We start from the raw sequence: 12,570 nt of genomic DNA, 5'->3' as shown, positions 1-12,570 counted from the left end.
TAACAAATGTTTACCTCACTAACTGATTGACTGACGATCTGAGTAAGTCTGACTTTATAATCACCGACTCATGTTTACCTGGCTGGTAACAGGAAGAATAACTATCTAATACTCTACTCATTGACTGTTTGGCTGACTGACGTTCTCACTGCGTATCAACTGACTGAAAGCATAAGTGAATGACTGACTAAATGACAGACTGACTGGCTGAGTGAGTGACTGACTGACAAACTAAGTGGCTAACTGATTTACTGTCTGACTGAATGAATGAATGAACAACTGACCGGCTGGAGTGAGTGAGTGACTGTCTGATTAACTGAATGACTAACTGACTGACTCTCTAGCAGTCTTTCTGACTTCGGATTGGATTGATATAAAAATAATTATCAAAAAGTGTCAAAAATGGTTTGAAAGAAACACAGACGTTTCGGGTATATAACCCTTCTTAAGTGTGGAGAAAACCGTTGAAATACGCTACTGGAAACACGCGTGCATATGAATAGTAGCGCGCGCATGCATTGAAAGTTACAATTCAAACATAGTTAAAATTGATGTTGAGTCCATCCGGCTGAACAGTCCCAAGTTGGAAAATCAACCTCATTTCACACTGCTTTCGCTGGAGGTTTGTCCCATTGCATAACCTCATACCCCGCACCCGGATATCTGAAATACTGTGATCCGTGGAGTTGAAATGTTGGGCCACCGGAAACCCTGGAGTGTTGTTGCGGATGCTGCGTAAGTGCTCGCTAAAACGGCTCCTGAGGTTCCGTCCGGTTTCACCAATGTAAAGAATGGTAGGGCATCGGTTACAGGATATGCAGTACACAAGATTACTGGACTGGCAGGTGAAATGACCACGGACAGAAAAAGAGTAGCGAGGGTCTCGTATCTCGGTGTCTTGGCTGATGTACTGGCAAGTATGGCAACGGGGGCGTTGACACGCATGTGATCCATACTGATCAGTGGAAGAGTGGTCGTGAGAGCGTACAAGGATGTTTCTTAGGTTGAGGTCGCGTTTGTACGCCACGAAAGGCGGTTGTGGAAAGATATCTCGCGTTTGCTGATCAGTTGCTAGAATTTGGAAGTTCTGAAGTAGAGACCGTTTGATTTGGGTGTTAAACGGGTGGTAGGTGAGAACCAGAGGTACTCTATCAACGGTTCCGTCGTACTGCTCAGACGAGCGTAGTGCATCAGGACGGTTGATAGTTGCTACCCTCCGTAGATCGTTTTCAAGGGAAGAACAAGGATAATCACGTTGTGAGAAGAAGGTAAGCATCTCTCTAGATCTCACGAGGAAGTCATCATCGTCGGAGCAGAGTCGACGCAGGCGGAGAAACTGGCTGTAAGCGATAGAACGTTTGCAGTGATCAGGGTGGAAAGAAGAAAAATGGAGGTAGTTGTGAGTATCTGTTTCCTTGTAGTAGACGGAGGTTTGAATCTTGTCATCAGAGATGTGTAGGTTAATGTCCAAAAACGGTAGTTCTGTTTCAGTGATAGTAGATGTAAATTGGAGTGCTGGATGGAAGTTTGAAGCGAAGTTAATGAAGGCTTCGAGTTCCTCCCTTCTACATGACGCTGCTCCAACAATGTCGTCTATGTATCTCTTGTGTAGCTGTGGTGTAAAGCCTGTGTATTGTTCGCGGATTTGCTGTTCCACATAACCAACGAATAAGCAGGCATAGTTCGGCCCCATTTTGCTTCCCATTGCAACCCCACCAATTTGACGATAGTATTCGTTGTTAAAGGAGAAAGAGTTCAAGGTGAGTACCAGTTCAGCGAGTCTTGTAAGCGTACACGTGGAGGGTTCTTTGATGTCACGCTTATCCAAGAAGTATGTTAAAGCTTGCAGTCCACAGTCATTAGGAATAACTGTGTACAGGGACTTAACGTCCATGGTGAACAGAAAGCGATGTCCAGGATCAGTGGTATCAAAGCTAAAAGAGTCAAATATGTTAAGTGCGTGGTTTCTGTCCTTAACATAAGTGGGTAGAGTTCTGACAAAAGGAGCCAGGACTTCATCCAGATAGGCAGAGATGTTTTCCGTAGGGCAACTGCACGCGGAAACGATGGGTCGACCAGGGTTGTTGGGCTTGTGAATCTTCGGTAGGAGATAAAAACGAGATGTACGAGGTGTGGTAACCACGAGATGTTTGCCTGAAGGTGATAGCGCGCACGTGGCAATCATATCATTGACCGTGGATTTCACTTTTTGCTGATATTCCTGGAGAGGATCGGCGCTGAGTCGTTCATAAAATCTGTGGTCGGACAGCTGTCTACGGGCCTCTTGGATATATTCATATGCGCGCGTGTTTCCAGTAGCGTATTTCAACGGTTTTCTCCACACTGAAGAAGGGTTATATACCCGAAACGTCTGTGTTTCTTTCAAACCATTTTTGACACTTTTTGATAATTATTTTTATATCAATCGAATCCGAAAACATTTTCAAGTGTCACGCATCTCCAAGGAACTTTCCTTTCTCCGTTCAGTCTTTCTGACTGACTGACTGACTGGTTGAGTGAATGACTGACTAAAACACTGGTTGAATGGGCGACTGACTGACTGTCTGACTGACTCGCTGAGTGAGTGACCGATCGACTGTCTGACTGACTAAACCACTGGCTGACAGACGGACAAGCCGACTTACTGACTCTCCACTGCATAAATGGCTAATTAAATGACGAACTACCGGATCTGTTTATCTTACTGATTAAGCTCCTGTTCGCTTGACTGACTGACAAAAAGATATGTATCTAGGCAAATAATTGACTGACTGAAAATCGAAACGAATAAATAACTGACAAGTTGTGCTCAAAAGTGTGGTTAATTGCTAGCTCACAGATACCCTTCCCTTAACTTTAATCCCAATCCTAACGTAACCCTGGCACTGTCCATAACTTTAGCCACCGCGGATCCTAACCCTAACCCTAGCTTGCTGTCCAAATCCTGGTTCTAATCTAAACACTGAGTCTAAGTATAATCACAATAGGCCGGTTTTCAATTGTGTCGAAAGTAATTCACATTTGCTTTGGTTTTGCTGTACTACGCTTTGTGATTGGCTCCCTAAACTCACGCTAATTTCTCAACCAATCAGAAGCTAAACCATAACCACGCGTTTTCCCGCGCTTGCCATCGGTTACGTTTATTTAATTCAAATTCTGATTGGTTCATTATGCTGTTTGCATAGGCCGTGATTAATAAGAGAAATTATTTTGGTTTTGGTTTTAAGCCACTCGACTGAAAACCGTCCTATTTGAATTGGTAATTACGCATCATGTATTTGTAACCTCTATTTAACTCAGGGCATGATGAACTGGCTGTTTAAATCTGACAAATCATATGCCGAAATAATGCTAATCATAGTAGTTAAAGTAATGCATTAAAGAAAAGATGCTTACGGACGACTGAATCCAGCTAACATTACTTGTTGTGACTGAATGACAGACCTGTCGTGCAAATATTGGAATTGTAAACTTATATTGTGTGTTTTTCAGTATGGAAACTGAAAACCTACAGACTGACTGACTGACTTGATTTATGATTGATATATTTGCAAAGCTAATTTATCGACAAAAATTTCCTGATTAGGTGAACGAAAAACGCACTGTAATAGGCCATTTCCGAGTTGCTGTGAACCTAATTGAAAGCTAGGCTAAGTGCAAGGCTTTTTATATGAAAATTAGTTTTGTTTGCATATGAATGAAAACTTATTTTCATAGTAAAAAACTTTGTACATAGCCTCGCATTCATAATGAGGCTCACAGCAACTCGGAAATGGTCTATCGGCTATGATCTCACATGCTTGCTAACTTTAATGTTCAAAGGGACAGACGCTTAGCCTTAGTTAAAGTGCAGACAACAGTTTTCTGATGCAGTGTCGAGAGTGCTTTCCATTCTCTTTTGGGCTGTTTTACTAAGCTTATGATAAGTTAACTGAAAAACTCATTTAACCAATCAAACTGATTTAAACCAAACGTTGCGCAAGTTTTCCCGCGCGTAACGCCTGTTTGTATGTATTTGCTTTGCGCTGATTGGCATATTGGACTGTTTATCTTAGCTGTGATTGACGGGAGAGATTAGAATGGGTTTATTGTTTTATTGGAAAACTCAAATCAGTGAAAGCCACTCTAAAAGAATCTGTACCGTACCGTACGATTGAATGATATCTCGCTGAATTTGAAAGAACACGTCTTATAGGACGTCGCTACAAGCTTCATTGAATGACTGACACTAGTTAAACATGTGATAAATGTACACTGTTGAGATTCATTATGACAAGACACTATTCAATTTTGAAACAAGGAGGGATGATTGAGTTTATCCACATCCACATAGTTACTGATGGACATACAACAACATCACGTCACTAGAAAGTAACTGTAATTATCCACATGTTTTACTATCTTATTTGTCCATTAACTTCACAGAGCGCAAATAATTTAAGTGTTAGCCGTGAGTAGAAAAGACATTTTTCAAATATATTTCTCAAACTCATTCACAATTCATATATAATGTCCTCAAGGACCAATTATGGTTGCATAGAACATCACGCGCATGCGTATGGATGACTGTTTTCTACTCTCCATTGAGGGAAGTATTTACCGTCACCACCGCCACCACCACCACTACCATCATCATCATCATCATCATCATCATCGTCGTCATCATCATCATCATCATCATCATCATCATCATCATCATCATCATCATCATCATCAATTTGTATTTCGCATTATTCCACAACGAGATGATCAAATGCGTTTAACTATGAAAATTCACTTAAGTTTGCAAATCAGTTATTACTCGCAAGTTAAAATTTCCGTTAAATTAATTTCAGTCTACACAGAGCAGTTAAATATAGTTGCGATCAAATATAAAAAATTCTTTAGAAAATACCGTGGGTAACCTACTTCAAGGTTCTGCTTGATCCAGCAAATGATAGCATCCGTGCAAATTTCGAGAATTCTAGCTGTTGACTTGAAACGTAAAATGAATAAGAGACATTTGAAATTTTTGTCGGTTCGCACGCTATGTAAATGCCCGTTTTACCTGTTGCCCGGTTCTCTTTTATCAGCTTGAACTCTGCTTTAAAATCAAGTAGCATTAACGATCTGCACTTTCAATGCTTCCTCGCATTTTCCCCGTCGACCAAGTGCTGGTTTAAAATCGGTTTTTCAATCGAAGACCCTTTTGAAGCAGCCGATTAGACGTGAATTGAATTCCTTCGAGGCCTTAAATATATGCAGGAAGATAGTTGTGACCATATGCTAAAGAATGTATTCACCTTTTCTCAAGACAGATGGCGCTAATTAGACAAAGAATGTATTGCACTGTATTCTTACCCGCAATAGAGAAGCCATATTATCAGCTCCTATTTCGTGTTTCAATCAACTCACAAATATATAAACAGTTTCTCGGTGTTTGGAGGTAATGTATCAAACACAAGTAAGACTGTTTCGTCCGATTTTTCAAACATCGACAAGTTGGTTAAAAAAATGAGGCACAGCCGAGTTTTTGAAGTCAACTTCGAACTGCTTGGCAATCGGATCAAACAGTCTTTCGAGTAGCTTGATACAACTTAATTCTCGAACAATTCAAATAATTTCAAGGCAAATGTTAAACAAATTTATTATAATTAAGATTACATGTTCACACCCCTTTGCGGTAGTGAATTCCTTCGTTTTGTCTTCATGAATTAATGTTGAGTTTGAGAACCTCTGATAGAAACATTTGCACTAGTTGTTAATGTATTACTTGATATCATTAGTGCCACTTGAAAACCACTGCAATGGGACAAGGCAGTACGGAAAAGAAAGGCAAAAAGACCAACATAGTTAAGACACAACAGCATACAGAGTAGCAAATAGATAAACAACCAACCGAAACTGACAAAGTAGCAACAAGCATACACAACAAATGACAGACGGACAGACTGATAAACAGACGGACAGAAAGATAGACGGGCAGACAAGCGGACGGATGGACGGACAGACAGACAGAGCCAGATCAAACAAAAAGCCGCATTAACAGACACAGACTATAGAAGACAGATAACGACATTGCAATTAGACAGACGAGTGACAGCAAGATATATAGTCTCAGTTAAGACCAAGACAGGCACATAAAAAACATACACGACTAATGACTGCTACTTCAGCAGCGAACAAAACAGAGAAAAATCCATGTTCAAACAAACAGAAAGTGGTAGAAAAAAATAACTTGACAGACGTGAACGGAAAGAAACAAACAAACGGCCAAATAGCTTGGCATTCCGAGAAAGCTACAGCCACAAATCGATTCAATAGGCCATTTCCGAGTTGCTGTGAACCTCATTATGAAAGCGAGACTAACTGCAAAAGCTTTTCACATGAAAATTAGTTTTGTTTGCATACGAATGGCAACTAATTTTCATGATAAAACTTAGACAACCTGCCCAGTAATTATGTGACTAATTACACATTACTGCATACATTATTACTAAAGTACGGAAATGCTTGTTCTGACTTACAACGTTGTACTTTTTTGTCAAAGTACAACTAAAGACTATTTTAATTAACGGAGATATGTCCAGAAATGCACCTAGCCCTGATTTTGGGTAGTTCATATTAGACATACTTTTTTTGTCATTTTCATATGACTTCATGTTTGACAGAATTATTTGTGTTTTAGTAAGAATTAAGGTTAGGGGACACCTTGTGATGTCTATCATACAGTTCATGAATCTCATTAGAGCGCATTTCTGGACAGTAAGTGTTAACTGCATGGATAACTACCTGTAGTGATTATTTAATGAGTTCAGGAATATTATTGACTGGACTTAGGACGCAAAATGTTATTTAACAACAACCTTAGTTACTACTTAAATAAGCGATTTATTTAAATGCTCGTATTATAAACGACTTAATTTGTAACTGAATAAATAACTAATCAGCTGAGCCTAGAACTGATTCACTGCATGAAGGATACAATGACTGCATTAAAATGCGTATAAAGTTGTGTGCGAGTGGCAATCGTTTTCAACTATAACGGTTTGCAAATTTGAAGTGTGGAAATTAATTCCGCATTTCCTTTGGTTTGATTCTACTACGCTCTATGATTGGTTGACAAAACTAGCGCCACTTTATCAACCAATTAGAGGCAAAGCCGAAACCAATTGTGACTCACCCGAACGCGATTTCCCGCGCCTGGCGCTGGTTATAGTTGTTTCAAATTCTGATTGGTTCATAACGCTGTTCGCGCCTGCTGTGATTTGGTGGAGTTACTATTTTGGTTTGGGTTTTACAGACACTCAATTGAAAACACATTGTTATAATTTAGAATTTTTGTTGCTGAGCATCAAATGATTAACCGAACAACAGACAAATGTAACGAATTGCCGATTGAGCTTTCGACACACCAACTGCGGGATTGACTGAGTAACTAACTGGCTAAGTAGCTCACTGAATAATTGGTCGACTAAATGACTGCCTGACTAACTGACTAAGGGAAAATTGACTGCACAATTGCCACTGATTGAGGCTGAGAAGAACTGACTATATCAGTGGGCGACTATCTTCAAAAAACTTCTTTTTTGCCATTGGTCCACGGTAAACACTCTCTCTATTTGTTTTTTTTAAAGGCTTAAGGCGTATCGTTATGACCTTGTTTTTAGAACCAATAGCGTGACTCTTTCCGAGACTTGCAATTAGTGAACGACGCGAATAACTACCTCGTTTTTTACTGACCAATTTGGTGGGTGACTAACGTCTAACTTATTGAAAGCCGGATAATTACCAAGTGGCTAATAAGTAATTAGTCATCTGTCTAATTGAACGTGTGATTGGACTATCAACTGAATGACACACACATGCACATATGAAATGTCCGACTGTCTTTGCGACTTACTAACTGAATGTCAGACAACAAGAAATGACTACTAACTAGTTAGTTGACTGACTGACTGAATGACCCAGTGCCTGTTCAGTTCACCAATCGACTGATAAAACGATTCTCTTTTACTGACAGATTAGAGCGGTTTCCAATTCAGTGTCGTAAAGCCAAAACCAAAGTTATTACCCTGGCCAATCGCAACAGATGTAAACAAAATAACAAGCCAATCAGAATTCGAAGCAAATACATGGAACTGGCGCCAAGCGTGGGAAAACACGATTGGTTTTGGTTTGAATTCCCATTGGTTGAGAAAGTAGCGCGAGTTTTGTTAACCAATCACACAGTGTAGTAATGCAAAACCAAAGCAAACGCGAAATTACTTTCGACACTTGATTGAAAACCGCTCTAACAAACTGACTGACTGACCGACCGACTAATTGTGACTGTCGTATTTATAACTAAATGTCTGAGTGTCTTTCTTGCTAGCCGTAGATGTTTGACTGACTGACTTGTCATCCAATCCACTAAACGAAACTTCTATCTAACGTTCTAAACTGCACACTCTTTGGAATAATGAAAGAGCAAACTAACTGCCCGGCTGTTTCCCTTTATTTTTGACATGAGTTTTGAATTTGTCAAAATGGTCCAAACGGTGCGAGATTTTATGAGTTAAGTACAGAGACTGATAAACCGACACAAAGTCTTCAGTACAAAAATGATATAAATTTATTGTAGAAAGACCACTAACAAGCGCAGTAACAGGAAACTAATAGATGCATGTTGGTCGTCATTAGTAAAAATGTCTATTCTTCATTTAATCAATCAATCAATCAATCAATCAATCAATCAATCAATCAATCAATCAATCAATCAATCAATCAGTCAATCAATCAATCAATCAATCTATCAATCAATCAATCAATCAATCAATCTATCAATCAATCAATCAATCAATCAATCAATCAATCAATCAATCAATCAATCAATCAATCAATCAATCAACCAACCAACCAATCAATCAATCAATCAATCAATCAATCAATCAATCAATCAATCAATCAATCAATCAATCAATCAATCAATCAATCAATCAAGGCCTTAATACAAAATAACGACTAGTTAAACAAACAACGATGACTATATCATTATCCTAAAATTGATCGCTCACATGACACCGGTGCGACTCTCATCCCGGTGGAAGATAAAACGTTTGCACACAGACCTCTGTTATGGCCGTGTATGTTTCTCTCAGTCACTCCGACACAAAAAGGCCAAGGTGATATAATCATTTTGTTCTCCGTACTGGAATATTTAGTCTCGGCGTGGTACGGGTAACGGGATGAACCCTCAACATAAATCGCATCTCAGGCGACTTTGGACAAATGTCGTCTAAAGGAATACACAGCTAAACAGAAGAAACTGCGTAAATTCGTATCGGTCTGAGAATCGTGTCATGTGAGAGGGCGTTTGCATGATACTAGTACAACTTTCATTTTAGTACAAGATGCGGAAAACCTTACTGGCCGGATGTCTAAGTAAACCGCTTGCAAAGCAATGTGTGGTTGAATGTGAAAAACAATAGTTAGAGCCAAAAGCTTATTAAACGATCAAGTCATAGTATCGAGCTAACTGGACACGGGGATGAGTTTTAGCAACGGCAAAACTGAATGCTCCTCACCGCGATATTAAATTTTGGAATGCTGAGACGGAAACGAATTCAGAGCCCTGCTGAGAAGTAAACCGGGATGGGCTAGTGCAGGTTTGAAAGTCGTACCAGTATCATATAAAGGCCCTTAAAACAACCATACCAGTCTTCGTGAGTGACAATACAGTTACGCCTCTCGCTGTCCCCGGCTTCTCGAGAGCCCTTAGAAATACTGGGTCGCATACTGCAGTGCTGTATTGACTAAACGCACCAAGAACTTAGTCGCCTATTCAACAGCTGATTCTAGATTATTAGCCGACGGTAACAATGGCTTAAACTAAAATGAGTATGAATATATGAAAGAAAAAAAACAATAAACTTAAGGTTTAAACTTAAGGCAGTTATTTGCTGTTATTGCACACAAAATTCATGCAATAATAGCACGTAATAGTTCAAACTAAAGAAACGAATTAACTTGATTATGTTGTTTCTTGAAACTCTACTTCTTTCTAAATTAAAATTACTATTTTAAAGCTCCTTCCAAGTCATTCAGACTGTACAGCGTCCTATCCCAGGGACATCCAACATTTTTCCGTCGTTTCGGAGCAGCATCTGTTCGGAAGGCGCTATACCGGTCTCAGCAATTCGGATTAAACTGTGAAGAGAAACTGCCTTCTTCTTTCTCGATAAATCACCTCGAACTTTCGTACGACTTAAAAACTACTCCTTTTGTTTTTGGAGGGATAAATGTGCTGTTCAAAGTACGAAAAAGGCTAGCCAACAGCAGATCAAAGCAATCAAAGTTTCTGTTGACCAAAATTTTCTGCCATTTAAGCTTTCAGTTAAAGAATCTGAACAGATCAAACTTTGTTAGTCTACAAAATATTTGCCTTTAATCCTTTAAACCCTAATATCAGAGAACAAATTCTCCCGTCTTATCCCTGTACAATTCTTATAAAGCACTGGAGAGAAGTTGTTAAAATATTAAAAATTTAACCACCACAGGTAGAATTTTCTTGTCATCTTTCAGACAATGTTAGCCTTAAGATCCAGCTGGATTAATATGCTATGTGATACATGAAATATTTGTACATTTACAATGATGGATATGTTGTCTGGAGGAAAAGTACTTTTCCTAACTGCAATAACCATCTTCAATTGCGGAACATTTTACTGAAGACCTAATATCTTTGCAAAAAGATTCGCTTTGACTAAAATTCTGTTTCAATTTACATGGGCTAAAAAAAATCCGGCATATGTCATAACAATCTAATATGAGCAATGGCGTATACAAGCCATTTGACTTTTCAAAGTGATGCTAAAAATAATTGACAAAGTACCTTTAAATTTGGCTTTTTGGGGTCCTCAAATGAAGCCACGTTTTTTTAATGTGCACACAGCGTTGCTATGCACACAGCGTTACACTTCTTGGCTGTTGGACGTTTCTCTGGATCTCCGTCCCAGCAACTCGTCATCATGTTTTCCCAGATGCGAGGAGGCTTCTTGCAGTCTTTTCTGTGTACTGGACGATTTCCCTCTTGCACCCAACTGAAAAATTCTTGCTGGTTTGCAGGAGCGTCAAACAAGAAGGCCTGTCGTCCATACCACATCTCCCACAAGATTAAGCCCAGGCTGTAGATGTCTGCTTTGCAATCATACTTCTCTTCACGAAGCACCTCGGGTGCAAGGTAAAGCGGGGTTCCGGTGAAAGTACCAGTAATGTCTTTCTCTTCTTTAGACACGCCAACGTCGCTAATCTTGACCGAGTCCTCCTCTGACAGCTAAAATGGATATAATTATTAATTTGGATCAATTTTAGACGTTAATTTCGGGAAAAACTAAACGTTTTAACGTTGGAACTGAATGACGTATCCGAACATTAAATATCCACCTTTGCATCACTGAGCTTTTTGTAGTAACACTGCTTAAATATTACCCTGCGAGCAGAGATCCCTTCGACCTTCATAGAAAAATCAGGAAGAGGAAGGGACCTCTGTCCGCCTCGACTTTCTTTGATTTATCGCTCATCCGCAGCAACGGATTAGTCAGTCCAGTTTGAAACCGGTCACACTAGTTTTACTCTATAACGCATGCTCAGTCGTAGAAACTTGCTGACTTATTAAGCACCCGCACTCTTTTGTTTAGCGTGACCGGCATTGCCGAAAATGAAATGAACATTCGAATTCCGCTTTGTAATGTCCGGCATATGATTGGAATGTGGAATATTTATCTGAAAATCTTTCCGAATAGACGCATTAACTGAAAAAAAGATTCAAAATATTTGGAAAACAATTGTTATTCTTAAAATACTTAATGCTATAATTTAAAGAAAAGTTCATAGCTTTGTACCGTCAATAAACTGGAGAAATTTCAACAGGAACTCTGAAAAATCTCGTTGGCGATGTTCAAAACTGTCATGTAAATTTCAAAACTCCATTCAAATTTCAAAAATACCGGTCACGCGTGCCTTGAATTGACCATAATACAATTTTAAAGCAAGGCTGAGGCTCGGTTGCATTTAAAGCTAACGCATGCCCAACAAAGAAAGTCGAGGTGGTTAGTAGAGGTCCCTTCCTCTTCCCAATTTTTCTAGGGACTACAAAACAATGTGAGTTCATCATGATGATGGAATTGACCCAATGACCTAAACAACAATGTTCATACCAGGATATTTTCCAGCTTCAGATCTCTGTGGATTATTCCCTTCTCGTGTATGAACGTCAGAGCATCTGTGATCTCTTTTACCCAATGACATGTTTTCATCACGACAGCAGGCTCTTCCGATCTTCCAGGAACGGAGCTGGGGTTTTTAAAGATGTGACTCTTTAGGTTTCCTTTGCACTTCTCCATCACCAGAATCACTCTGACGTTGTCTGCTTCCCCGACCAGTGATGTGCCATAAAACTTTACAATGTTGGGATGGTTCAATATCCTGGTAAAGGAAGAGTAAATGAACTACCAAATCCTCTCTATTTCGCTCCTAAAAGGCCTATTTACTGTAAGCCGCACAAATGAAAGAGAGGAGAGTAGACTTATGAAGGCTTGTGGTTATTAAAAC

General features: G+C 39.5%; 2 protein-coding genes across 3 annotated transcripts in view; both read right to left on the bottom strand.

Annotated features, from left to right (window-relative positions):
- Positions 1 to 469: 469 nt before the first annotated feature.
- Positions 470 to 2,265, bottom strand: LOC146465105 (uncharacterized). The gene has a single exon (XM_085128973.1). It carries the CDS (start codon positions 2,183 to 2,185, stop codon positions 533 to 535), a length of 1,653 nt encoding a protein of 550 aa, XP_084985099.1. The 5' UTR covers positions 2,186 to 2,265; the 3' UTR covers positions 470 to 532.
- A 6,305-nt stretch (positions 2,266 to 8,570) lies between these two features.
- The window catches only part of LOC146465102 (uncharacterized), a 37,816-nt gene continuing 33,816 nt past the window's right edge, over positions 8,571 to 12,570 (bottom strand). For both annotated transcript variants that reach the window (XM_085129017.1, XM_085129018.1), the window contains 2 exons: positions 12,177 to 12,444; positions 8,571 to 11,293 (listed from right to left, as the gene is read on the bottom strand). In XM_085129017.1, coding sequence (XP_084985143.1) covers positions 10,898 to 11,293; positions 12,177 to 12,444 — 664 coding nt within the window. In that variant the 3' untranslated portion in view covers positions 8,571 to 10,897. The remainder of the gene's footprint in view (positions 11,294 to 12,176; positions 12,445 to 12,570) is intronic.

This window comes from Pavona decussata, unplaced genomic scaffold (genome assembly GCF_977016875.1).
Source record: "Pavona decussata unplaced genomic scaffold, jaPavDecu1.1 SCAFFOLD_157, whole genome shotgun sequence".
Classification (NCBI taxonomy): domain Eukaryota; kingdom Metazoa; phylum Cnidaria; class Anthozoa; order Scleractinia; family Agariciidae; genus Pavona; species Pavona decussata.
Note: the sequence above shows the minus strand (reverse complement) of the source record. Positions and strands in the feature narration are given on the sequence as shown.